At 46.9% G+C, this 27,765-nt stretch overlaps 1 protein-coding gene across 1 annotated transcript in view; it reads left to right on the plus strand.

Moving 5' to 3' along the window:
* Nucleotides 1-16,235: 16,235 nt before the first annotated feature.
* Nucleotides 16,236-27,765, plus strand: part of CHSY1 (chondroitin sulfate synthase 1) — a 93,406-nt gene continuing 81,876 nt past the window's right edge. Inside the window, exon 1 of the mRNA XM_083586431.1 lies at nucleotides 16,236-17,354. Within this exon, the coding sequence (XP_083442557.1) occupies nucleotides 17,038-17,354 (317 nt within the window). The 5' untranslated portion in view covers nucleotides 16,236-17,037. The remainder of the gene's footprint in view (nucleotides 17,355-27,765) is intronic.

Consider the following 27,765-nt stretch of genomic DNA (forward strand, 5'->3'; position numbering starts at 1 on the left):
AATCTTTTTGCGGCTCTTCCAATTCATCAGAACAAGTTTTTTTGCTTCTAATATGGCACAGTACATCCATTTTTTGAACCCCTCATCAATGGCCATCCAACCTCTGTTTAAAATCTTCCAAAGAAGGAGTGTCCGTCACCTTCCAAGGTCGTCCGTTCTGCTGTCAAACAGCTCTTCCCGACAGAAAGCCCTGCCTAATATTTACTCTGAATCTCCTTCTTTGTAATTTGAATCCCATCGGTTTGGGTGCTAACCTCTGGAGCTGCAGAAAGGTGAGTAGAGGATCGCAGCCCTGCTGTGGCTGTGCATGCTAACACACATCTCCGTGGGTGAAAACGGTTGCAAAAGGCTCTTGCTGCTTATCGGAAAACGTCTCTCAGGCCAAAGCCTCGACCAAAGCTGCTTCCTGGAAGGCAGATTTAATTAACATGGAAAGATTTTTATCCTGCACTTAACTGCTCTGCAAAGGAGCCTTAATTTATTAAAGTTAGGGCCCAGGTGACATGTTTTTTTAATCTTCAACACCTCCCTTTCCATGGAGGCGCAGATGGCGGCTATAACAAAGGCGGCATTTTTTCATTTCTGCCAAGCTAAGCAGTTGGCTCCTTACCTCTCTCGCCCTGACCTACCCACTGTGATCCACGCGACGGTCACCTCCAGACTTGATTATTGTAACTCACTCTACGTGGGGCTGCCCTTGAGACTGACCCAGAAACTCCAGCGGGTGCAGAATGCTGCGGCAAGACTCCTTATGGGGTCCTCGCTGTGGGATCACATTGACCCAGTGCTATACCAGCTGCACTGGCTCCCGGTGGAGTACAGGATCAGGTTGCTGGTTTAAACCTTTAAAGCCCTATACGGCCTAGGACCCTCATACCTACGGGACTGCCTCTCCTGGTATGTCCCACAGAGGAGCTTACGTTCTTCAAATAAAAACATTTTGGAGGTCCCGAGCCACAGAGAGGTTAGGCTGGCCTCAACCAGAGCCAGGGCTTTTTTGGCTGTGGCCCCGTTCTGGTGGAACGCTCTGCTGCAAGAGACTAGGGCCCTGCAGGACTTGACATCTTTCCGCAGGGCCTGCAAGAGAGAGCTGTTCCACCAAGCCTTTGGCCAAGGCACAGTCTGACCCCCTCCTTTGGCGATCATCGTAGAACTCTGGCCCAGTGGTTGCCGTTTGATTTTGAATTGATTTTAGAATACTGATTTTAGAATGCTGTGTTACTTTTATTGCTGTTAGCCGCTCTGAGCCCAGCTTTGGCTGGGGAGGGTGGGATATAAATAAAATATTATTATTATTATTAACACAGGAAGGATTTTTTTTTGTGGGATCCTTTTTTATGCCAAGTTACGTATGCCAACTTTTACTCATGCCATGATCTACAAAAATAAACCAGAGAAAAAGTTTTTGATTTGGTTTAACCCCCAGTTACACCAATGGTGAGAGCACACTGGATGCAAAGTTAGGAGTGTGTACACAGCCCAAATGTACGTACACAGTGCGTACACAGCCGAAATTGAAAAGATTGGGCAAGTCAGCTTAAAGCAGTGGTGGCCAAACTTGAACCTCCAGCTGCTTTGGGACTACAAGTCCCATCATCCCTAGCTCACAGGACCAGTGGTCAGGGATTATGGGAATTGTAGTCCCAAAACAGCTGGAAGCCCTAATTTGGCCATCACTGGCTTAAAGGTTTCAGCTGAGCGCTTGCTTGTCCCTGGGTCAGTGGTTCCTCCCTTAGGTTGTAGTCAAAAATCAAGAATTCACTGGATGGTGCGATCCTGTTAGAATCGCATGGCTGGCAGATGAATAGCGTAAGAGTTGAGAGCTGCACTTCCAGGTCTTCTTTAAAAAGCCTGAATCGAGTGACGGTGTGTGAAATGTTGGCCGAGTGCTGTGCAGCTGGAGGGATATTTCCCCTCAAGACTTTGCGAAAGCAAATCACTCCTGTATTTTGGAATGGGAATGGAAAATCTTAGCAGTGCCCGGAGAGGGATCTAGAAGCTGCATGATGAGTAAGGCAAAGTGGGACAAGCTCTGCGCCAGCTTCAGTAAAGCATAAAGTTACTGCTCACCGCAGCCAAGCTGTGGGCTTGCCCTTACTGTAACTGGCTTTATGGGGAGGGGTGCAGCTCAGCGGTGCATCATCTGCTTTGCATGCAGAAGGTCTCGGGTTCAATTCCTGGCAGCTCCCAAGAGGGATGTCCCCTGGAAAGCTGCTGTGTAGATTGTACTGAGCTACATGGATGGCCTCAGGATAAGCCAGGGCATGAGAACCAGCTTCTTGGGGCACCTCTGCATTGGCAGGCTTCAGCTTCACAGCCTAGGACCCTCATATCTACGGGACCGCCTCTCCCGGTATGCCCCATGGAGAGCCTCAAGGTCCATAAATAGCAACACCCTAGTGGTCCCAGGCCCTAAGGAAGTTAGATTAGCTTCAACCAGAGCCAGGGCCTTTTCAACACTGGCTCCAGCCTGGTGGAACGCTCTGCCTCATGAGCCCAGGGCCCTGCGGGATCTGATTTCTTTCCGCAGGGCCTATAAGACAGAGTTGTTCCTCCTGGCCTTTGGCTTGGAGCTAATTTGATTCCCTCCCCCTCTTTCTTTTTCTTTTTCCTTTCTCCTCCTGTGATGAGGCTGCATTTTAATATTTTAATGTTTCAATATTTTAATGTATTTTAATATTGTTTTTAAGTTGTATTCATTCAACTTGTTTTTATTATTGCTTGTTAGCCGCCCTGAGCCCGGCCTTGGCCGGGGAGGGCGGGGTATAAATAAAAATTATTATTATTATTATTCAGTGGACAAGTTCACTTGCCAAGCCCAAGCACCAATCCAGCACCTGCACAGCCTCACTCAGACAACAGAGAGAAATAGCCCCCCAAAAGCACCATCAGTGGGCAAGGGGGGGGGGAGGTAACAGCAGGCTTGCGCGGAGGGGGGAAGCCAAGTTTTGCACAAGTACATGTGTGTTTTTTCTTTTGGGTGGGGTCATGGTGGAGGTGATCCAAAGCAGCCCAATGAAGACACAGCAGAGTGGAAGTAGAGTGCTGACCGTGGAAGGTGGAAGTCTGGTGTGTGTGTGTGTGTGTGTGTGTGTGTGTAGAATTGAACGGAATGGAACATCCTGAAAGAGGATATGGCTCATGGGCTGACCAGATGCGTTCCACACTGCAACATTTTGTTAAACTTGCCACTTCTTGTTCTGCATTTGGATTATGTATCTGGGATTCCTGAGGATTCAATGGGGGGGTAGGGAATATGGCTTTCCATGCCTCTCTACTTCCCCTGGACCTCTGCCCATGCCACACCCCTCACTAGCCCTGCTTCACACGCCCATAGAATTTCATAGAATTGTAGAGTTGAAAGGGACCCAAGGGTCATCAACCCCCTGTAATGTCTGGCTGGAATGTGTCCCCGAACACGGATCGTGCTTCTTGATTGTTGGGATGGAGGATCAAGAGGGCTCTGTAAGTGTCCGTGGAGAAACTAGCCTACTGTACAAAGGTAAAATTTGCTTCTGTCGACCTTCTCACTTTTCCTGGAAGGTTGCAAATGTGGCTCTCTAGCTGAAAGAAGATTGTCCACTTCTGCACACACGCACTCTGGGATGGGCTGACTTGAGATATAGAGCAGCAACACACACCATCCCCAGGTATCAGAAGTCACTGATTTAGTTTATCTCTCTTGTCACAAAAAGAGAAACGTCTGTGGCCTTTGCTCTCGGCTCTCATGTGCCTTGCTGTGTTTCACCCTCTGGAGGGCAGCATTGGTCTGGATTTTGAATGAGCTGCTCTACACATCTCCACAATGGCTCATCCAAGGATAGGATTAAATTTTTTTTAATAAGATATTTATTAAAGTTTTTGAAAATACAACAAAAAAATCAAGAAAAAACCTCATTTTAAACAATTAAAGATAAGATACAAAAAAGAAAAAAGAGAAAAATCAAAAAGAAAAAAGAAAAAAACAGCCAATCTTCCCATTACTGATCTTTCATTAACTTATTTCCCTGACCTCCTCACACCTCCCTTTTTGTATTCTAAGTCAATTATCCATTTCAGCTAATCCTTTCCCTCTTTTCAAATCTTTGTCCTGTAAATTTATCTTAAAATTAATATAACTTTACTTTCCCTCCTTTCACCAATTAACAGTCTATTTTTCCTAAATCTTTATAACATTTCTGCTAAAATCACATAAATTCATTCCAACATCATTCTAACATTCATTAATCTTGCAATGTTTCTATAAATAGTCTTTGAATTTCTTCCAATCTTCCTCCACCGCAAGGATAGGATTAATATTTGCCTGACAAGATGAAGTGGGGATGCTTTTAAACATCTGGCCCAGAGGTCTGGAAATCTGCAAGGAGCCAGGAGGTGTCTGTGCTGCCCAGGGAGAGAGAAAAAGAGTTGTTGGAAATAATTGTAACCCAGACAAATGCTCCTGCTTGCCCAGTTTAGTTTTTCCACTATGACTCTGTTACCTTGAATATGGAAAAGGGTGTATTCCCCACACCCACCCTGACTGAGTGGTTCTGAGGTGCTGGTTGGGGTGCCCACTTGCAAAATGGCAATTTCAGGCCTACTTTGGCTTCAATAACTATGAATTAGCTTCATAACATGGTTCTTTCCAGATACTGTTGAACTTCCAATGCCAGTCAGCTCCATCAGGGATTTATATATAAGCGTCCACATACATTTGGAGGGCACCATGTTGGCTAACCTGGGACTAGGTGGTCTACAAGATGTCTCAAATTCCATGGTTCTGATCTGTATCTGTTACTTAACCGCATACCCGCCCACAATTCATCAATGAAAATAGGGATATCCTATTTGATGACAATAATCATAACAGATAATAGATAATAATTTTATTATTTACACCCCACTCATCTGATTGGGTTGCCCGAGCCACTCTGTGGCTTCCAACATATATAAAAATATAATAAAACATTAAACATTTAGAAATACAAGGCTGCCTTCAGATGCCTTCTAAAAGTTGTATAGTTACTTATTTCCTTGGCTCGGGGGGTTGCATAACTCCACACCCTCCAACATTCCTTCGATGAAAATAGGGACATCCAAAGGAAAAGTGGGATATTCCAGGATCAAATCAGAAACTGGGACGGCTTCTGTCAGTCCAAAACTGTCCCTGGAAAATAGGGACACTTTGGAGGGTCTGTAACTGTAATTAGGACTCTCTTTACATTAGAGAACTTTTAGGTGATGGCTTGCCTTTTCATGCTTGATTGATGGCATTCAAATAAAACTGCACATTGCCGAATCCTCCACAGAAGCACCTTTTTGAGATGCTGAAGGAATGTAAGGTAATTTCAAAACTCTGCGCTTCTATATACGTCTACTCAGAAGTGAGCCCCGCTGAGGTTAGTTGAGCTAACTTCCTGGAAAGCTGCTGCCAGTCCGTGCAGATTGTACTGAGCTAGATGGTTCAATGATCTGACTCAGTATAAGGCAGCTTCCTATGTTCCAAGATTTGAGGCAAACTGCTAACTCAGGGCTGGGCCTATGTCTTCCCAGGTATTGTTGGACCACAACGCCCACCATCCCTAACCATTGGCAGGAGTTTATGGGCACTGGAGACCAACAACTGGAGGACCACAGATTCATAGCTGTCAACTTTTCCCTTTTCTTGTGAGGAATCCTATTCGGAATAAGGGAATTTCCCTTAAAAAAAAGGGAAATGTTGACAGCTATGCACAGATTCCTCACCCCTGTGTTAATCCATCACCTTTCAGTGAAGATGTGAGGGGTTTAATCTGGACCATCCTGTGTGGCAGCCACATGTTTTCCTACTTTTGTATTTTAAAGGTTTTGTATTCTAAAAAGAGAGAGAACGATGCTAGCCTGCCACTCATTAGAAGTCCATTTGTTGATACTGCAACACACAGAAGTAGGCTTGACAAAAAGAACACACTTTAAGCCCCAAGTATTAAAATTTCCTTCAGTAAATGGAAGTTGTCCCCTGCAATTAATCACCTAGAGGTTTAATTGATTCATCTACTTAAAACTGTCTATGAGATGTTGTGTAATTAAAATTGCTTATTGACTAGAAATGAGCTTAAGTGTGTGCATGTGTGTGCACACACGTGTGCACATGTCTATCTCACAGTGATGAAAAAAGCCTTTCTCTGTGTCATTGCTTCTTATGAACTGCCTTATATCAAGCCATGCACTTGGTCCATCTAACGCAGGCCACATTCACTCCACCCATTTAAAACACTATGATGCCACCTTAAACAGCCATGGCTTCCCCCAAAGAATTCTGGGAACTGTACATTGTAAAGTTGTGAGGAAACCGTTATTCCCCCTCACATAACTACAATTCCCAGAGTGGTTTAGCAATCCCTCTTCCCAGGAAACATGGGGAACTGTAGCTCTGTGAGGGGAATCGGTGCCTCTCAGCAACTCCCAGCACCCTTAACAAACTACACTTGCCAGGAACCTTCCCAGCTGCAGCTGCCTTAAGCAGCATCATAGTTCTTTAAACGAATTGTGTGAATGTGGCCCCAGACTGGTAGCAACTCTTCAGGGCCTCAGACAGTGTAGTCTTTCACATCATCTGTAATTCACCATTCTTTTTGACTGCAATAACAAGGACTGAACCGGGAACCTTCTGTATGAAAAGCGCACACTCTACTCAGCTATGTCACCTCCCCTTAAAATTTCCTGTCATGGAACCCAAGGCGGATGAGATCCAGCTCCATTCTTGACAGGGTTATTGATATAATGCCCTCCATGGACCCCTTCCTGCTGCTGTACCATCCTCAAGTGGTGTTGCAACAATGAGCCACCATTTTATATTTCCCATAGTGCCCCAGGTACCCTAGTATTAAAGAACCATTAAAAAACCCCTTAATGCCCCAGAGTGGTGCTGTGGTGCATTGTGGGAAATTTAAAATGTCAGTGCATAGTTGGTGCCTGTTGACCAAGAAGCCTAGGCAATCTTTCAAGGGTGCCAGGTACCCTATGAATCCCTGGCCAGGTCTTTCACGGAGTGCGAAGCTTTTGAGACCACATTCTACTCCTTGCTTGACACCAACCACATTTAGGCTGCTCCGTTCTTTTTATCCTAAGGATTTGGAAAGGCACTCTCTCTCTCTGTTGCGGTGCTAAGCCATTTGGAGCTTTGTAGGTCTGTAGCCGGAGTGCTGCTTTTCGCCCATATTCATCTTTGAAAAGTTGGATGTTAACAGAATCATAGTGGAATACAGCTGGTGGCATGCTGCGTCCCCACCCCCTCTGCTGCATGCTATTTTAAGGTTTTGGAAGGAAATAAATAATATACACTATGGGCAAAAAACCCCCAAAGTCACAAGAAGCCTTTGGCGCAGTGACAGCTCTATCCATCAGTGTCTTGTGCTGCTTCTGATCTCATTTCGTTTTCAAAAGCAATGATTCCCCACAATGCACTCCAGCTGGGGGCAGTTCGAATGAAAAAGTCCAGGGCTTCGTTATGTATTTGTTTGCCTAGGGAAATGTAGGCACATGTACAGCTAGCCCCATTTCTTTTCCTTCACCCCTTTGCTGTCCTCTCCTCATCCCCTCCGGCTGCCACCATTGTCAAGTAAAATAAGGCAGTTCTGACAGCTGGGTTGTTTTTTTTCCTACGGGAAGGAGCCAGCGGGTCATGCGGCAATGCCCAGCCACTTCCTTCGTTGCATCAAAAACCACACTGGCTCCTGGCTTTTCCTGTCAGAAAATGCTTGTGATTTTAGGATATGTCATCTTTCCCTGGAATCAGGAGAGGTTTTTTCTTCTTCTTCTCTTTAATATTGATTTAGCCCCTGGTTTGAATTATACTGCCTTTTGAAATATACGCAGATGCACTTGCCACATCTCTCTCGCAGCTTGTGAGGAGAGAGGAAAACTTGCTCGGAGCTCTTCGACTCAGGAGGCTGGAAAATAATAATAATAAAAGTGTTCCCGTTCTTTTCCCATTTGCTACAACCTTATCTGCCCCTCGTGGCAATACAAGGGTGTTCCTGGCAGTCTAGAGCCCTGGCTGCATCTGTTGGCTAAGGATTTGCTACAGCATATTGACTTCTTCAATTCATTGCTAACCTTTAGGTTCATTTGGATTTAGCTTCTACCCATTGTTTTCAGTTCTTTCCCACCAGTTGGAGGATCTCTAAGTTATTTCCACTGAAGTTCCTGGACTTTGGGGTTATAAAGGCAGTGATCTGGCTGGCCAGACTGTGAGCAAGTCAAGATACCAATTAAATGTCCCAGGTCCAATCCCCAGGTAGGGCTGGGAAAGCCTCCTGGTGTCTAAAATCCTGGAGAGCTGTTGGTGGTCAGTGTTGACAACACCGAGTGAGATTGAGCAATGGGTCTGACTCAATATAAGGCAGCCTGTGTTCCTGTCTCCTTAATTGTAGTCCATCACATCCCTCAGGAACAGCAAACAGGAAGCTGTCCTGGTCCAGCAAAAATTTGGACGTGGTTTCTGCACAGAATAGTCGTACCTGCAAAAGAGGGAGAGGAGAGCACTATCATGGGAGCCTGGCAGCGTCCTTCTCACTGCTAAAATGTTGCTCAAGTTTCTCTGTTTTTAAAATACTCGCCAACCTTTTCTGTAAACCTAGCCGTCTGACTTGCACCATGCAGGCCTAGCTTCATTTCTGGGTGACGGCTTTCATTTTCGTTAATTTAAAAAAGCATTTTTTAAAAAGAATTGGTTGGCTGTTCTCTTTCTGAGACTCAGGAACAAACGGGACCTTGTAGCTGGCAGGGAAAAGTGTGATGCTTGAATGGAAACTTTGGCCTCATATTCACAGAGAGGGCCAGCCCAGAGGCTGTACCACTTCGGACTGTAGGTGGGGAATGCTCCTCCGTATAATAAACTCTCTGCAAACAGAAATCTAGCCTGTCAGGGAGTAGAAATTCTAATCCTAGCTTGCTTCGTGATGTGCTGTTTTTCTTGCAGGGGGGAATGTTTTTGTATGGAGGGAGCATTCAATCAGGCAAATTGAGATGACTGAATATTTTGTTTCATCCACATTTTTTAAGCAAACAAACCTGATCCACACTCCCCAGACTAACACACAGATTGGAATGCAGTAATTCTTCAGTTTTTCCTGATTCAATTCTCAACCCAATAAATGTACCCAAACTGCATTATTTTAGGTAAAATGTGTATTTTTAGGGGGAAAGTGGACAAAATGCATATTTTAGAGGAGGTGTCCCCAAAATGCATTTTTTTGTGAAAAAAAATATTGTACAAAAATAATGGGGGAAATTTTGTTTCAAAAAGTTGACCGTAAAGATCAACGATAGAACCAACTGCAACATGGTTTGTGTAGCATACAGTAAGTGAGTACAGTGGTACCTCAGGTTAAGTACTTAATTCATTCCGGAGGTCCGTTCTTAACCTGAAACTGTTCTTAACCTGAAGCACCACTTTAGCTAATAGGGCCTCCTGCTGCTGCCACGCCACCAGAGCACGATTTCTGTTCTCATCCTGAAGCAAAGTTCTTAACCTGAAGCACTATTTCTGGGTTAGCGGAGTCTGTAACCTGAAGCGTATGTAACCTGAGGTACGACTGTACACGTACCAGGAATGAAAAATGTTCTGTGGTCAAAAAAAGCCAGCAGACTGGTGTGGAAGTGAACATAAAGAAGAGCCTGGCTGCTGGAACAGGCCAATGGCCCATCTAGTTTAACATGCCGTTCTCACAGTGGCCAACCAGAGGCCTGTAGGAAGCCTTCAAGCAGGACTTGAATACAGAAGTGCTCTCTCCACTTGCAGTTCTCAGAAACTTGTATTCAGAGATATATCTCCTCCAATACTGGAAGTAGTACACAGCTGTCATGGCCACCAATAGTCTTCTCCTCCATTTGCCTGTTCCTCTTTAAAGCCATCCAAGTTGGTGGCCACCACTGTCTCCTCTGGTTTTATGATGGTTTATTGATGTGCTGCTCAAAGTCCTGTCCTGAATCTTCCATCGTTCAGCCTCATTGAATGACCACAAGTTGAGGACACAAGAGAGGAAGAAAAACTTGCCTCCGATTTCTCTACGTCAATGACACCATGAATAACTGTTGCTGCTTGCTCGCCATTTATCTAAACTAGAAGTCCCAATATATGTATTTTTGATGGATGGACTTACAAATGAACATATGTGAAAGTAATAGAGTGGAGACACGACTGCCCCATCTATCTTCTGCCCCACCCTCTGTCTGAAGCTCAGCCTAGACATAGGTTTACCAACTCGGGGAAAAAATATAGGCCTTAAGAGACTGTTGTTTGGAACATAATCTGGTGTCTGACTCAATATGACCTGGACACTGCTGTCCGTGCCATTATAAAATCTCTACCTACCAGCCTACCAACCAATTAGACGAAGGAAGCTGCCCCATCACTCAGCATTCATTTTAGGAAGGTTTTGTAAGTCTTTGCCATACTATTCTAGGGCACGTCTTGTGCCACACGTCCTCATGGAAAAGTTGCATCTTAGCCCAATGCCTATTTTAAAGAGATGTTTTGCCATTTTGGCCTTGTGAGGGGTTTTTTTCCAGGGAGCATTTGAGCTCTCTTTTATAACAGTACTCTGTTGGTCTCCTTCGGCCGAAAGAAAGTTGCCTGAACATTAAAACACTACTACTAAAAAAAAAATGTATTACATTATATTATATTATATTACCGGGTATATTATTATATTATAATATAGCTTTGAGTGTTCCAAGTGCTTCCTGTGCAGTATCTTAGTCCTTACAACAACTCTGTAATGCAGGCCAGTTACAACTCTGTAAGGCGGGGTGGAATTGAGGCTGAGAGATAACAACCTGCCTAAGGCAACAGAGTGAGTTGGCTATATTGGGTGACCAGGTGAGTGTTGCATTCAAGCACCGCAGCCTGAATTTCCAGTATTGAACTAGAAGCCACCACTGGCTGCAATTCCCTGTGGGTGGGCAGAGCAGCTCTGTGGCTCTTCCTTTGCATCTGTTGAGTGACAAGAGTTTTGTTCTCCAATCTGTCCACCCTTTCATCAATATGGCACCTTCATGGGGATGCCATTCATTCGAGGGAAACAGTGCAGGAGAAAAGGGTTAAACACCTTCACCCCTGAACATCAGATCTCTCTTGTGCACCTCACTCTTGTAGGTGCTTTAATCTCTTTTTTTTATGTGGGAAATTCTGTTCCTAGATCTCCTGGGGGTCTCACATCTAGTTTAGCACAAACCCCGTTGCTCTGCGCTTGTTTTCTAGCTTGGGACCTCTCCTAAAATGCAAATCATTTATACTAAATAGTGATTTTAGTTCTCCAAGTACCAGTTCTTTTACAGGCAAAACTGTATGACCCATGCAAAATAGAATGGTAGCAGCAGGGCTATGGGAACCTTGGGGTTTGTAGAAGTACAATGAATAATTTTTTGAAAGGGGAATTTTAGGGGTTAACTAAGGTCCTAATGCTGCCAAAACTGTATCAGCCATGCAGAATAGGAAGACAGCAGTAGGCTCAGGGAGATCTTGAGTTTTTCAGAAGTACAATCAATTTCTAAATAGAAAATACTTAAAGGGAGGGTACCCCTCTGTCCCTCAACCCCATAACCCAATGAGATCAGAACATACAGTACTTAGTAGACAGCTGACTGTCAGGGGGTGGGAACAGACTACTGGAAAGGAGGCAGCAGAATGAAGTGGACTGCCTGGAAGCAGACTACACTGCAAAATTTAGATGCAGCTCTCACTCCTCTTTCCTATTTTTAATAACAACAAGGAAATAATAGACTCTTTGACCATGTTGCAAGGGGGAAATAAAAATAAACATAGATTGGAAAGCCCTGTGGGAGACTGAGACAGCTTTGCTTGAACGTAGAAGTTGAGTCACATTATATAACAAAGTTGGATTTCAGTGGATTTTACATCACATCCCCCGTGTGTGTCTCCAAGAGAGAGGCTGCTCTAGACAGCAACTTGGAAATGAAGCTGGAATGACAATGGTGTGCTTGTGTGTGTGTGTGTGTGTGTGTGTGTGAGAGAGAGAGAGAGAGAGAGAGAGAGAGAGAGTTGTGGATCTGTTCAAAGGACAGGAAGACAGGCTACTGTTTTGAACAATCTTCTCTTTGCTGGGGTACACTGGTTGTGTGATTTTCCTTGAGCTAAACAATTGAAACATTGCAAGGGAGGCAAGGTGCCCTCCTTGACAGCAGACAGCCCTCTAGCCATCTTTTATTCCAATTACTTTTTAAGCTTTCTTTCAGGGTTTCACAAACTGCTCTACATTCAGAAAATACCCAAGTGATGTACAGAGATAGAATATGAAACACAATGCAGGTCATAAAACAATACTGAAACATAAAAACCAACAAGAATTTAAGAACTATAGAACTACGGGGGGCGGGGGCGGGAAGCATTTGAAGAGCTGTTCTGGGCCAAGTCTAATTTGAAAATGAAATGAAGAACTGTAGGAAGGGAGGTGAGCAGAGGCCTTGAAATTGCCCGGGTTAGAAAGGTTAGGAACGCCTGGGGAGTGGATTGAGCAACATTCAACACAGGCCACCTGACCATTGTTTTCTTTTTCATCGTCTTCTCCTTCTTCCCTGCTTCTGAGTACCACCAACTGGTCTTCAGAGGTATGCTGCCTTCAGCAGTAGTTGTAGAACAGTGTCATCATGGCAAGTAGCCATCAACATGCATTCTCCTTGAATGTATGCAATTTTCTTTTGAAGCCATCTGCGTTGGTGGCCCTCACTACCTCTTGTGGGAGTTGGACAAGATAAACTAGATGGGCCTTTGGCCTAATCCAGCAGAGCTCTTAGCAACTCCACGTTTTCTTCTTTATTGTCTAGGTCAGCCTTTCTCAACCTTGGGTTCCCAGATGTTTTTGGCCTACAAATCCCATCATCCCTGATCCTGTGAGCTAGGGATCATGGGAGTTGTAGGCCAAAAACATCTGGGGACCCAAGGTTGAGAACCACTGGTCTAGATCATGGGTAGGCAAACTAAGGCCCCGGGGCTGGATCTGGCCCAATCGCCTTCTAAATCCGGCCTGTGGATGGTCTGGGAACCAGCGTTTTTTTACATGAGTAGAATGTGTCCTTTTATTTAAAATGCATCTCTGGGTTATTTGTGGGGCATAGGAATTCGTTCATTTTTATTTTCCAAAATATAGTCCTGCCCCCCACAAGGTCTGAGGGACAGTAGACTGGCCCTCTGCTGAAAAAATTTGCTGACCCCTGGTCTAGGTAGCCGCTTAGCCAATCAGAACGCTCTACTATCCACCTATCTTGAATAAGCTTCAATGTTGACAGTCCATTTGCCATGATTGCTGGGGCTGATGGGAGTTGTCATTCAGAAATATCTGGAAGCCTAACCCTGCTGTAATCCAAGACAGCTTTGTGAGGGGAAGGGAGGCCTATCAGAGGCTCGGGCTGCTGTACCCTATGCCCTTCTTTTGAGCCACATTGGTTGCTGACCAGGAACATAAGAACATTATCATTCCTCCACATTGTAAACTTCAGATAAGAGTACTCCACTGATAAAATACTCAAACAGACCACTGGCTGCGTTTCAATGCCTTGGGTTCGGGTTGGGCTCACGCACAAGTTGATTCAAGGAGTGGGAGAAATAAAATTGGCCACCTCAGAGCATTCGTGAAAGCTGCTGCCTTATGGTCGTACATTTTGTTCTGGAGTTCCAATCTCCAAGTGGAAAATATATGAGTTGAGTAATAAAGTAATAAAGAGGCCGCCTGTATCATCGGCAGTGTTTATATGAACATACAGTATGAAGCTGCTTTATCCTGAGTCATCCATCTAGAGCTCAGAACTGCCTTACTCCAATTAGCAGCAGCTCTACAAGGTCTCAATGGAATTCCCAGTTTTGATCTCTCAGATCCTTTTAATGGGAGATAGTGGTGAATCTGGGATATTTGGCATGCAGTGCCTGGACTCTTTGTCCTAGAATTGTGGCCTCCACATAACTTTTCCCATTGAAATGCTTGCAGCCAGTGTACCAGTCTTCCCTTAATTACATGCAAACCTTAAATTGGAGGTGGGCCACATTCCCTTCAGAGCAATCTTCCAGGGGCAATCCAATGGGTAGATCACTGCCAGTTTATTTATAGCGGGAGCAGATCTCTTGGAAGATCAGTCCCAAGCAGTCTCTTGGAAGTTGGACACCCCTGGCCTAGGGGATGTGAAGCAGGTCTGATGAAGGGATTTAGCCTAGGGAGAGGGTGTGCATGGCCTGGGGAAGTCCTTAGGGCCAGATAAAAAGGCTTGGCAGGCTGCATTTGGCCCTCAGCCCCTTGCTTTAAATTGCCATGCATGTGTATTATGTCCTCAGGTATTGGAACCAGGATACAAAAGATAGCCCCGAGAAGACCTGCTCATTTTGGGGCCACATTGAGGCTCATTAATCTACAAGGGCTGAGGCCAACTGTCCCTCTTTTGGGTGGGCCTGCAGACACAAAACATACCAGCCCCATCATGAGGCACAGTGAGGCAGCTGCCTCTGACAGCAGATGCTGAGAGGCAGCAAGGAGTTGACAGAGCCCTGTGCCTCCTAGGTTCGCTACCCTCAGGTGCAGCGGAGGGTTCCATCTTGTTGCCAGCATTGAAGTGAGATTCAATAGCCAGCCTCATTGGCTGTTGTACATGGAATGGGGAGGATTCTTGGGGGAAGCCATGACTATTAAAAGTGGTATGATAGCGCTTTAAAGGCATAGCGCAGATGGGGCCCTAAGCATACATTGGATCACTGATTAACTTAGAAATACAGCCCACTGAAATCAATGGCATTTCGAACCAGTTAGCTCCTAGCATCTGAAAAAGGACCAGGTAAGTCTCTGGCTATTCGCCACACTTGAGGTCAGGTGAAAAGAACCTCCATGTCCAGATGCAGTCTATCTCTGTATATGCACCAGATGTGGGGGCCATCAGGAGCTAGAATGCAGGACTGGTTCTGGCTTCCTCACTTTTACTCACAGCAAGGGATAATCACTTCCAAGAAGAATCTGGCAGGGAATCTTTGGGTGAATATTTCTGGGGCTCCCTCTCCAGCTCTTTAGGATGACAGTTCCCATCAGATGATGTCCAAAACAGCTGGAAAGGTGGCCCCAAACTGGCAAGGGCTGGGCTGGAGATGGCCACAAATTTGGATTGCTTTAAAAGAGGATTGGGAACTTCCATGAAGAATGGCTACAAATGGCTACTAGGGATGGTGACTACTGTTCTGCCTCCACAGTGGAAGGCAGTAATGCTTCTGAACGCCAGTGTGCTCTTGTGCCCGGGGCGTGCCTGCACCTGGTCAGCCACCATGATGCTGGACTAGGTGGGCCATTTGCCTGATGCAGCAAGCTCTCTTTATAAATACAGGGTGAGTCTTTTAAAAGATGCCCAGTGGAACATGTGTACTCTGCATCCACCGGGCCTCTTTTAAAGGACTCCCCCTGTATTATTTATTATTATTTATTGAATTTCTATACCGCCCTATACCCGGAGGTCTCAGGGCGGTTCACAGTACAAAATCAAAATATAAAACCACAAAATATATAATAAAAATAACAACAACCCCCTTTACGCAGCAGAACTTTTGTTCTTAGGGGCTAGTAACTTGCGCGCGTTCTTATGTGCCAGGCTGGGCCTCTGGCCGGGCGAGGCGAGTCGTCATTCAAAAAATCTCGATTTCGAGCCTCCCTCCCGCTTCCCATTTCCCCTTTCCTTCCTCCCCGCCGGCCTTCCCTCTCCGGGGCCCCCCGGCTTCCCTGCCAGCAGCCTCCCTCCTCCCTCGGCCTGCCAAGTGCGGGAGAGACCCCCCTTTTCTCCTCGGAGCCCGCCGCTGGCGAAGAGCGAGCGGGAGAGGCCGAGGGTTGCGTCCGGGACGCGCTGCGCTGCGCCCGGGCTCCGTGCGCCCCGAACGGCGGCCGGGCCGTCTGGCTGGCAGGCGGAGAGGTGGCGGCCAGGGGCTGGCTCGCCTCCGCCTCCCCGCTCCGCCCTCTTTTCCCCCCGCCCCAGCGCGCCATGGCGAATTGAGCTGTGTGGGGATGCGCGGGCAGTATCCCCGGGCCGGGCAGGAGCGGTGGCGGCGGCGGCGGCAGGAGGAGCAGCAGCCGCGGAAGAAGCAGCAGCAGCAGCAGCAGCAGGGCCAGGCGGAGCCCGCGGGCGCCCGGCAAGCAGGCGGCGGCCCCGGGCTGCGTCCAGGCGGCGAGCCACGGCAGCACTAGCGGCCGCAAAGGAGGCGGAGGGAGAGGAGGAAGAAGCGGCGGAGGCGGAGGCGTCCGAACAAAGCGCGCTTCCCCGGCACAGCAGCACAGCCGCCGCCGGAGGAGGCGGAGCGGGAGGCTCCCCCATGGCCGCGGCGCTCTCGGAGACGCTGAGCTTCCCTTCGCCGCCGGGGCAGCCCAGCCGGGCCGGCTCGGAGTAGGACTAGGAGGAGGAAGGGCCGGGGGCGCGGGGCGCTCCTGGGCCGGAGCGAGGAGGTGGGGGTGTCCCAGCTGGAGTTGCGGGAAGGAGGCGGCCAGGAAAGAGAAGGGGCGGCAGAGAGATAAAGAGAGGGCTGCTCTTTTTTGAGGGGGGGCGTCCTAAGCAAGAAAGGGGGGGCAAGGCGGCGCTTTTCCTTTTTCTTTTTGCAAGGCAGCCCATTAAGCAAGGCGCGGTGCGGGGAGGAAACGCGCTGGAGTTGGGAAGAGTGCTTAGGTCTCCTTTGGGGAGGGGGAGTGGTCAGTTAGGTTGTGGGGCGGCGGAATCCTGCTCAGTTTGTGGGGTTTGGGAAGAAGGGGTGCAGAAAAGCTCAGAACTGAGGTAGGTGGCAGAGGACTGGGATATCTGGGGAGGACAGGAAGAGGGAGGCCTCCGAAGGCAGAGAGGGGTGCAGGAAACCCCCCTTTCGGATTCCACAGCTCAGACCTACCCCCCCTCCACGTACTACTCTTGGGGTGCTTCCTGTGTTGGGGGAAGCTCTAGTGTGTGGCCAAGGGACAGAAAGAGAAGGCGCCCTGTTCTGGAGATCTGAAATTGAGGGGTGTGTGTGTCTGTTTTGGGGGGCCCTGGGTGTGCTGAGGCAGGGGGTGGGGAATGGCTGGCAGAAGCCGCCGCTCCTGGCTCAGCGTGTTGCTCGGTCTGGTGCTGGGCTTCATCCTGGCTTCCCGGCTCATCCTCCCTCGAGCCTCGGAGCTGAAGAGAGCAGGACAGCACCGGCGGAAGGCTAGCCTGGAAGGGTGCCGGACAAAGGCCAGTGGGGGGCTGCTGCACCGAGACTCCCGGGGGGCCTTGCTGTGGCATCAGGACCCTGCTGAGCACCAAGGCGAGATCCTGCCTGCCAAGAACTTCCTCTTCGTGGGGGTCATGACGGCTCAGAAATACCTGCAGAACCGAGCTGTGGCGGCTTACAGGTGAGGACCTCCATTCTTTACTCCCACCCACCTTCTGAACCGCAGACTTAATTTACCCTCTGTTGTGTGGCTAGGAAGGCTTCTAACACCCATTTGTGGGACAGGACATGGCTCATTGCTGCTTCGCCTGCTTTGCGTTCAGAGGGTCTCAGAGTGGCATCTCCAGGTAGGGCTGGGAGAGGCCTCTACCCTGGAGAGTCACTGAGAGAGTACTGAGCTGGATGGGCCAGTGATCTAAAGCAGCTTCCCATTTCAGTCAACTTTTTATTCAGGACAATGAGGACTAGAACCTTAGATTGTTAGGAAGAACTGTGGTTCAGTGTTAAGGCATGCAGAAGGTCTGGGGTTCAGTCCCCTGAACCTCTAGGTAGGACTGGCAGAGGCCCCAATTTGAAATCGTGGAGAGCCACTGCCAGTCCCCGTAGACAGCCCCGTGCTAAATGAACCCAGTGGTCTGACTCATAGGGCAGTTCCCTGTCTTCCTAGCTTTTACCTTGCAATTAACTGCTATCCTGCGTCTCTCTTCCGTGCCCAGCGATGCATTTTGCAAGGCCTGTCTCATTGACACCCCATCACCTTCCTCCCACTCTGCACAAACGCATGGTGCATGTTAAACGGGTCTCTCTTTCCACTGCGCATGGGAGATGGGGAGAGAACCCTCTCACCTGTCCTCCTCTTCCAGGAATTCATTCCCAGGGTTTTCTTTTGCCTGTTCCTTGCTCTTCAGGGATGTGAGAGCCACTCCTCTCTGGCGGCCCTCTCTCACAAGAGAACAATCCCTGGCATAGGGAATGCGGCTTGTAAGTTCTGCCAGTTAGCTTCCTTGGCATAATAATTCTGTATGTGAAAACGCATGACACACCCTCCCTTGGTTTTGGTGGAGGTGGTTTGGAGATCTCTGGAGCGGAGGGGAGAGAGACTGAGACCAGCTTGCTTCCTTTGTATATGTGCTGCTAGCTTCCCATCTGTTAAGAAGATAAAGGCTTGCATTAGAGAGGAAGGGAATCTTGTTTTATTTCCCCTCCTCCCTCCCCATAAGCATCTCAAACCTGCTTCATAATTCCAGGAGGGGGGGTGTCTTGCTGAATACCTGCTGGCTTCTCTTAAGCACTGACAGATGGGCACTGGGATTGACCAGGGAGGCCTTGCCTGTGTCCTGATGGGCAGCCAATCTTTATAACAGCTTTGTGTGCCTGCTGTTGTGATCAAAATCCCCCAAGAGGGCATCTCATCTCTATCTCATTTCTAAAGCTTCCTGCTCGGTGACTTGAAGAAGGATCCTGCTGGACAGTAACGGGGGTTTATCCTATAAGACAGGTGGGGTGAAATATTTGCCCTGCATCTGTTTAAGGAAGGAAACCAAAACAGCTTAATTTGACCAAACGATTGAAACCCGAGTTTTGACTCTGCTCTTCCCCCATGGCTGCAGGCAGTGATGCTTCTGAATGCCAGTTCAGCAGGGTGGTGGGGTCAGTTCTCTTGCCCTTTGATCCTGCTTGTGGGTTTCCCATTGGGGCATCTGGTTGGCCACTGTGAGAACAGGATACTGGACTCAATGATCCACTGGCCTGATCCAGCAGGCTCTTATGTCCTTAGTTGCTAACATGCAACCACATGCAAATAATTTCAGATATAGACCACCCAGAGTCTTTAGGCCAAGCACTTTCTGGCCCATATGAATTCACATTTTGATGTTCTTTGAATGAATACAGGCAGCTGCCTTACACGGAGTCAGCTACACTGGCTAGCTCAGTGTTGCTTGCATTGGCAGGCAGCCGCTCTACAGGGTTTCTGCAGGACATGGTGGTAATTGAACCAGGGACCTTCTGCATCAAAAGCAGGTGCTCTACCACTGGGCCTCCTTGCAGTTTCTTGTTTCTTCGGTCTGAGACTCTTCCTCTGCTTGTTGCAGACACCGCAAGAATTACTAAATCAAGTTGCTTAGGTAGGAAGTGATGCAATTGGGTAGACACAGAACAGCCTGTTGGCGATGGTGGACTTCCCAGCTTAATGGCCTCTCTGCAAGGGGAAAAGAAAAGGAATTGCCAGGAGTGTGATGCATCCTGCAGGTTGAATATCCCCTTCTCTATAATGCAAGTGGGCAGTCTGTGGCCCTACAGATTAAGACTCCAGCTCATCACCCCAGCCAACATGGACCATGAGGAAGAGGCCAGTGGCCTGTCTGGTCCAGTATCCTGTTCTCACAGTGACCAGTCAGTTGCTTGCGGGAGCACATTAGCACTCTCTCTTCCTGTGGTTTCCAGCAAGTGGCATTCAGAAGCACTGCAGCCTCCACCTGCCGAGGCAAAGCATAGCCATCATGTCTAGTAGCCATTGCTAGTCTTGTTCTATCACTAATCCTTTTTAAGGCATCCAAGTTGGAAGGCGTTGCTGCCCTCTGCGGAAGTGAGTTCCATAGTTTAGCCATGCATTGCATGATGGGAGATGTAGTCCGATGGCATCTGGACAATCACAGGTTCCCCACCTCTGCTCTGCAAACTACAAACGTTTGCTTGGAAGGGGCAAATCCAGTTTCCCGGGTGCGTGTAAATAGCCGTTTGCTTTGTTTTACATTAGCCAAAGGACTATTAGATTTGATCAAGTGTGTGGCAGGAATGCGGGAGGAGAGAGTTCAAGTCCTTTCTTCAACCCCTAAAGCAGACAAGCTGGCCTGACTTCAATTCCTGCAACAGGGTTCTGAGAGCCAGGTAATGAATGTCTGCCTTTATGAAAGGCATAGCACGTGAAGAGCATATATGCATCATATCCTCTTGAGGTGCAAGCTATCAGATGTTAGGCCATCCAGTGTTAGTGGTGGGCAGGTTTAGCCCTCAAACCCAATCAATGCTTGCAAATGTAACGCCTTTTGGACTTGGGAATGCAATGCTTTCGGGGAAGGTCTGCAGCTCAGTTGTAGAACATCTGCTTTGCATGCAGAAGGTCCAAGGTTCAATCTTCAGCATCTCCTGGTAGGGCTGGGGAACACTTCCTGCTTGGAACCCTGGAGAGAGATTGCCAGAAAGTGTAGACAGTACTGAGCTGGATGGACCAATGGTCTGACTCCATACAAGTCAGCTACCAATGTTCCGGTGCTTCTCCATATGATAGTAGAGAAAGGGGGCAGTCAGGAATCTGGGGGGGGGGATAAAGGTAAAGGGACCCCTGACCATTAGGTCCAGTCGTGACCGACTCTGGGGTTGCGGCGCTCATCTCGCTTTATTGGCCAAGTGAGCCGGCGTTTGTCCGCAGACAGCTTCCGGGGCATGTGGCCAGCATGACCAAGCCGCTTCTGGCGAACCAGAGCAGCACACGGAAACGCTGTTTACCTTCCCGCTGGAATGGTACCTATTTATCTACTTGCACTTTGACGTGCTTTCGAACTGCTAGGTTGGCAGGAGCAGGGACTGAGCAACGGGGGGGAGTCGAACCACCAACCTTCTGATCGGCAAGTCCTAGGCTCTGTGGTTTAACCCACAGCGCCACCTGCGTCCCCTTGGGGGAGATAGACAATAGCTAAATCTCTTCCCTGCACCTTGAGACCCAAAAGCCTTAAGAACCAAGCCTGCCCTGGCCGAGTGTATAGTCAAGCTTTTTATACCTACTGCCCACTAATGCATCTTTCTTGATGCACTAGTGGGTGGTAGGGACCAGGTTGACAACCCCTGGTATAGTGGGATGTTAGGAGAAAGTGACAGGATATTGCAGGCTCTTTAGGTGGATTTCTTTTCACAGCAGGGGGGCTGGCCTTCTGCACTCAGCTATACTTAGGCTGCATCCATTGCACACATTTAAAACACTTGTTATACTGCTTTAACAGTCATGGCTTCCTCCAATGCATTCTGGGAACCGCAGTTTGCTAAGGGGGTTGAGAGTTGTTAGGAGGCCCTTATTCCCTTCACAGAGTTGCAATTCCCAGTAAATTAACAACCAATCCCTCTTCCCAGGGAACACTGGAAATTGTAGGGGAGTTCTTAAAGGGGAATAGAGTTCAAACAATGCTCAGCACCTTTAAGAAACTGCAGCTCCTAGAATTATTTGAGGGAAGACATGACTGCTAAAGTGGTACTATAGTACTTTAAACGCATTCAGCAAAGCTGGTGCCTGCAATCCACCCGAGAGCTGTGATTTAAGAGGCTTCCTTCATTCGTGGCTCATCTTTTTTCCTCCGAATCATTTAGGTGGCATCGATTAAGCACCCTTGTTCTCAGCGAGGCTGTAAGAAGCTAATGTTCATGTACTGAATTATAACTTTTGGCAAGGATTCTGGCACAAACGAGCCCGTAATTGAAACCAGCTCATTTTCTTTCCCCCCGCTTCTAACGGAGTGGAAGCTTTTAAAAATGTAATTGATTGATTGGGAAATTATTTTATCCCACTCACCCCCCGCCCTGACCCCTTTACCATATACAGAAAGTTCAACTTCCAGGGAGTGAATAGCTTAGCTGGTGGTAGTGGTGGGGTTTCTTATGAATTCTTATGAATTCTTAGAATTGTGAAGATTGCAAAGGGAAGTGCTTTGTTAACTAACACGCAGACACACCACCATAGTGTTGACCGTAAAGTACACAGAGATCCAAAGCAATTCATTGGCTCAGTCGTTTTTCAATACAGTGGTACCTCAGGTTAAGAACTTAATTTGTTCCAGAGGTCTGTTCTTAACCTGAAACTGTTCTTAACCTGAAGCACCACTTTAGCTAATGGGGCCTCCCGCTGCTGCCACGCCGCCGGAGCACAATTTCTGTTCTCATCCTGAAGCAAAGTTCTTAACCCGAGGTACTATTTCTGGGTTAGTGGAGTCTGTAACCTGAAGCATCTGTAACCCGAGGTACCACTGTATTGTAGCCAGAGATTTTTTTCAATGTTGCTACCTGGGTTATTTTAACTGGACATATCAGGATGCTGAACATGGGACCATCTCCTTTTAAATGCGTGTTTCCTTCCCCTGAAACATAGCCCTTTGTAGGCTACATAAGAAAAACACCTTGGGGGAGCAGACCAATGGCCTATTTAGTCCAGCATCCTGTTCACGCAGTGGCCAGCCAGATGCCTGTGGGAAACTGTCAAGCAGGATCTGAGCACATGGGCATTTTCACCTCCTGTCGCTTCCAGCAACTGGTATTCCGAAGCATTGCTGCCTCCAACCATGGAGGCAGGACATAGGCATCATGGCTAGTAGCCATTGAGTCATAGCCATGTTGTCCTGGGTAATTCACCAAGCTTTTTAAACTCCAGCCTATTATCCCTTATTCGAGACCCCCCCCCCCATGAGCAAAACTCACATAGGTGACACCAAGTGTTGCATGTAACAAAGACTATCCTTTTTGAGAACTTAACGCTCTTGATTTCCTGGAATCATAGAATTGTAAGAACTGGAAGGTACCCTGAGGTACCTTCATCTAGTTCATCCCCCTGCAATGCAGTAATTCAGAGGAGGCTTCACTGGTTTGCTTATACTGGTATATAGGTAGCCTTAACTTGGTTGCTTTGTTCAGGTATGCACACATGCATGTAACCCATGAGCTTTGCGGAGTTTTGTAGCAAAAGCAAGTTGCAGCCACTTCCTTGGCCTCACAGAGCTTGCAGTGGTGAAATTGTCGATGGGGAGCACAATAGAAGAGATGGAAGTGCAGAGAGCACCGAGGCGAATGTGTGCCAAGGTTATTATTTGCAATTAAGTGTAACGTGTGTGTTGGTTGTGTGTGCAGCAAAGGTGAGTTTTGAGGAACATTTTGAGGAAGAGAGGTGGTTTTGCAACACTTTCAGAAACAACAAGAGTTCGAGGCGTAAGGGCAGTAAGTGGAAATGGGAAGAGTATTTCAGGATGTAGGGGTATGTTTGGGCAGCTCAGGATGGTAGAGTCAGAGGAGCAAAGAGCGGGGAAATAAGTACCCATATACAGGCTGGAGAAATGCTGCAGAGGCCTCTAAACAACTTGTGACCAGGATAGCTTGAGGACCACCTGAGCCCTTATTGTACATCCCAGCCCCATCACCGTGATCATCCAGAGGAGAGCTGTTTGTTGTCCCCTGAGTTGCAGAGTCCTGACTGGCATTAATTGTAAGCTGGGCATTTAGTGTCTCTGGTCCTCTGCTGTGCGACACTTTTCCAACAGAGATGCAGCAGAGGCAGCCTTGCTTTTTATTTCCAAGTGCCTCTTGAATACTTTTTTTTTATGACAACAGGCCTATTAATTTTTTTCTTGAGTAGCCAGTCATTTTAACAACTCTCTTGTATTGCTTTTAACCCCCCCAAATGCTGCTGTCCGCTACCTCTGATCTTTTATGAAAAGGTGGTATATAAATGCTGTCTGTCTGTCTGTCTATCTATCATCTATCTATATCTATCTATCTATCTATCTAATAGTAAAGCTAAAGGCGAGGAGATTAAAATTAGATCCAGAAGGCGATGGGAAGCCAGTGTAAGGGTTTTAACAGCAGGAGGAGTGCATATATAGTCTGGAGCTACACATACTGCAGAATGAGGTGGTAGAGTCCTCTTGAGGTAGTAGAATGGACTGTACCACTTCAAACTGCTGGCATAGGGGTGCAGTGTTTGAATACTCCCTCATGTAAGAAGCAGACCTTCTTACATGACAGAAAACTAGCCCAGCAGGGAGTAGGCTGGGCTAGAATCTTAGGGTCCTAGGTTTTTTGTAGACAATTCCTCGCTGCTTCCCACACTGGGAGTGTACAGATACTATCTTCTACTGCAGACTCTTGTGATACAATTCTACCCCTAATTTCTGCTACTTTGTAGGCCAGGTCTGAGACACTTAAAGCAGCAGCTGGGATAAGGGCCAGAGCTCAGTGGTGGAATATTTGCCTTCTCTGTAGAAGGTCCCTGGTCCAATTCCTGGCATCTCCTGGTAGGGCTGGGAATGTCCTCTGTCTGAAACAGTGGAAAGCCGCTGCCAGTCAGTGTCAACAAAACTGAGTTAGGTGGATCAGTGGCCTGACTTCATATTAGGCAGCCTACCTTTGTTACGAACTGGCTGAGTTTGCTTTTTTAGTTTCAGTATCAATCACCAGATTTTCAGTGTCTGTGACACTGAGATGCTAGTCTCTTAGAGATGTTTAGTATCTCAGCTGTAAAGGTCCAGCCCTCCATAAATCTTGTTTGTGTGATCAACATTCTGCAAACAACAACAACAACTCCCTCATTTCCTTTCCAACACATGGTTCTTTATGTATTTTCTTTTTAAAATGTGCCAATGTTAAAACCCGCCCCACCAAATGGATTGGGAGATGGTTCTTCTTATCATCCTATTTACCATGCTGGATCAAGCCAGTGGTCCATCTAATTCAGCATCCTTTTCTCACAGTGGCCAACCAGGTGCCTATGGAAAGTCCACAAGGAGGGTAAAAGCCCAATCAGTCTTCTCTCCCGCCCATGTTCTCCAGCATCTGGTATTCAGAGGCAGTGCTGAGCTAGATGGACCAGGGACCAAACTAAGCGTAAGGCAGTTTCCAGTGTCCTAAATTAGACTTCCCTGTGGTAGTGGTTGTAGTACAGTCCAAAGGCCCGTCTGGTCTGGTAACCTGCCTTCACAGTGGCCAACCAGGTGCCTTTGGGAAGCCTGGAGGCAGGACCAAGATTATTGTTGATGAACTGGAAACTTAAGAAGATGCTTCACTCTAAAACCATAAAAAACAGTGACACTGTAAATACTATTCCAACTCTTAAAATTATTGAAATTACAATACAGCTTCACTGCTGAGGAACCTCTACATGTCTTGACATTGAAATGCACATTGCAGAGGGATTTGGGTCACACAAATTGCTGGCTGGGTCTGTTGGTCTGAGGGAAGCTGTAGTCCCATGGATACTAAGCTGCTGAAGGCTGAGATAATATATCTATTTGGTATGTTTCAAATTCCCACAAAACTCTTTTAAGAATATTGGCAATGGTCCTCTTTGCCTGATGAGTATCTGTCAGGCATCCTACAGCCTCATTTTATTGTGCACAGTATCCAGGTGAATATTTATTTCATCCACTGTGGAACCCAAGGTGGCAGTTTCCTTCCCCTGTTTTGTTTTATTTATTTTGTTTTTATTTATTTACAAGGTTACTCTAAACTACCTCTAAAGAGCTCATTGTCATGCACATTCTTCCCCCTCCCTTATCATCTGAAAGATACTCGGAGTTGAGAGTGGATTTCATGCTCTTTATTCAGCTCATAGTGGTGAAGAGGAATGAAGTTCCCCCAGAATGTCTCCTTTATATACATTATTTATGCAATGGGCCCCACGTGATTGGCTAATTCTGGGATTCTCCTGTAGGCCAATCAGGTTGTGGATTCACTTCCACCTGGAGCTGGATTGGGTGGCTCCTGTGAACCAATCAGACTGCTGCATTCTGGGTCCTATTGTTCTAGGACCAATCAGACTGCTGCATTCTGAATCCTATTGTTCTAGGACCAATTAGACTGCTGCATTTTGGATTCTATTCAACTCAGTACATAACATCATCCCAACAGCCCTGTGAGGGAGATTAGGCTGAGAGTTCTTGTCAGGCCCTTGGGATTTGAACCCAGGTCTCCCAATGCAGCACTCCGAACACTGCACCTATCCAGGTTACTGTGACCTGAGGTGGCCACCTGAGAAGAGTAACTCAAAGGAATTCCTCTGCAGATTAGCGTCTGTGGAACTGATTCCTTGAAGGCAGATGCTTAGAAAAACCACTGCCTTAGGTGTAGCTCGTCTTTTGTACAAATGAAACTGCCTGCCTGTATTTTCTGGCAGTCATGACTTGGAGCAGTTAATCTTTCATGGTGCAGGGAAGCAAGTAAGGGAATTAATTGGCTTTTGTAAAGGGAAGTCATTAAACAGGAGTAGCTGGGAGAACCTAATCTTGCCACTTTATCAGATGAATCTGCCTGGAGTGGGGGGTGGGGGAGCGCTTTTATTAATCAAGGTTGCCTTCATAATGAAAGCAAGAACGGGGTTTTTTGGGTTTTTTTACACACACAAAATCCCACAACTTTGTGGCCTCTGAATGATTGCAGATCCCTACAGTTTCTGCCTTGAGTTTCTGTATTCCTGTGACACTCAGAGAAGGGAAGAAACCCAAAATTAATGTTTGTTTATCTCTTTCTGGCTTTGGTGGTTGTGGGGAAGAAGCTGATTCGGGTTGACTTTGTTTAATTTTAGGAAGGAGAAACTTTTGTTTCCTTGATACGATCTCTAAAGAATTAATCAAATATGTTCTGTGTTTGGTTGTTTTGAAACTACTTGCTCATAGTAAGCCGTAGTTGTGTCGGTCTGGGCTTACAAAGAATGAATTGGCAAGGTGAGAGAAAAGGGTAAGGGGCAGAGAAGAGTGGCCTATCCCCCTCCCCCAAAAATGCAATTGGGAGGAGCATAAGAAGAGCCTGCTGGATCAGCCTTGTGGCCCATCTAGTCCAGCATCCTGTTCTCACAGTGGCCACCCAGATGTCCCAATAGGAATCCCGTAAGCAGGACTTGAACACAAGACCACTCTCTCCTCTTGCGGTTTCCAGCAACCAGTTTTCAGAAGCACACAGGCTCCTGGCAGTGAAGGCAGAGTAGACATCATGGGAAGCAGCCCCAAAGAAAAGACCCTTTTTACAAACGGCCTGTCGCGTCATTTAAAAAAGAGGAAACGCATCACCGAGAAATAAGACAAAAGCGGGCACAGATTTGCATCTGCTAACTTATGTGTGTCGATACACTTTTAGAAATAATTACTGTAATTGAAACAGTAGGAAGGGACTGTGATCAGGTGGCCCAAGTGCCTGCTCAGTCTGTGCTGCTAACTGTTGATGAGCAGCTTCAAGACCCCTCTTGTTCTCCTTTCTTGGTGGTGCCATAAGTCCAAATCTAACCTCTGTTCTTTTTTATTATTTTGACTGCCTGCTTTTACTGTAATGGTGCTTCGGCTGAAGCAAACACCTCCGTGACTTTCTGTATTCGCAGAAGGTCTGGCTCATCTCTGCTCACAGAAGTAGGATCTCAATAGATTCCCTATCTTAAATTGTGCCTTCTTATTTTCTAATTGGCTTGCCAGATACTTTGGATGCGCCTGGACAGCAAAAATGTTTAATAGCCTAAATTACACTTAACATATATTTGTTTTAAAGGACATTTTATTTATTTTCTGTCAGATTTCATTTTGTTGTTATCCAGTCCATATCTGTAGGACAGGCTGGGTTGATAGAATTCTGATAAATTAATCCATGGTGTTGACTTTAATATGTATTGGGCGTATCAACAGCAATTTTTCTGCTCCTCCTTTATTATGCTGGAAAAAACCCCCAAACCACTTTCATCTGTTTCCAAATAGGCTGGTAGTTTAAGTATATGCAAATTACTTTAAAATGTGTGAATATTTTAAATTCTAATGCCACATAAAATAGTCAGCCTTTCCTTCCTTTTCTTAGTCATGTGTGAA

Source organism: Podarcis filfolensis (assembly GCF_964270895.1).
Source record: "Podarcis filfolensis genome assembly, chromosome: 14".
Taxonomy (NCBI): domain Eukaryota; kingdom Metazoa; phylum Chordata; class Lepidosauria; order Squamata; family Lacertidae; genus Podarcis; species Podarcis filfolensis.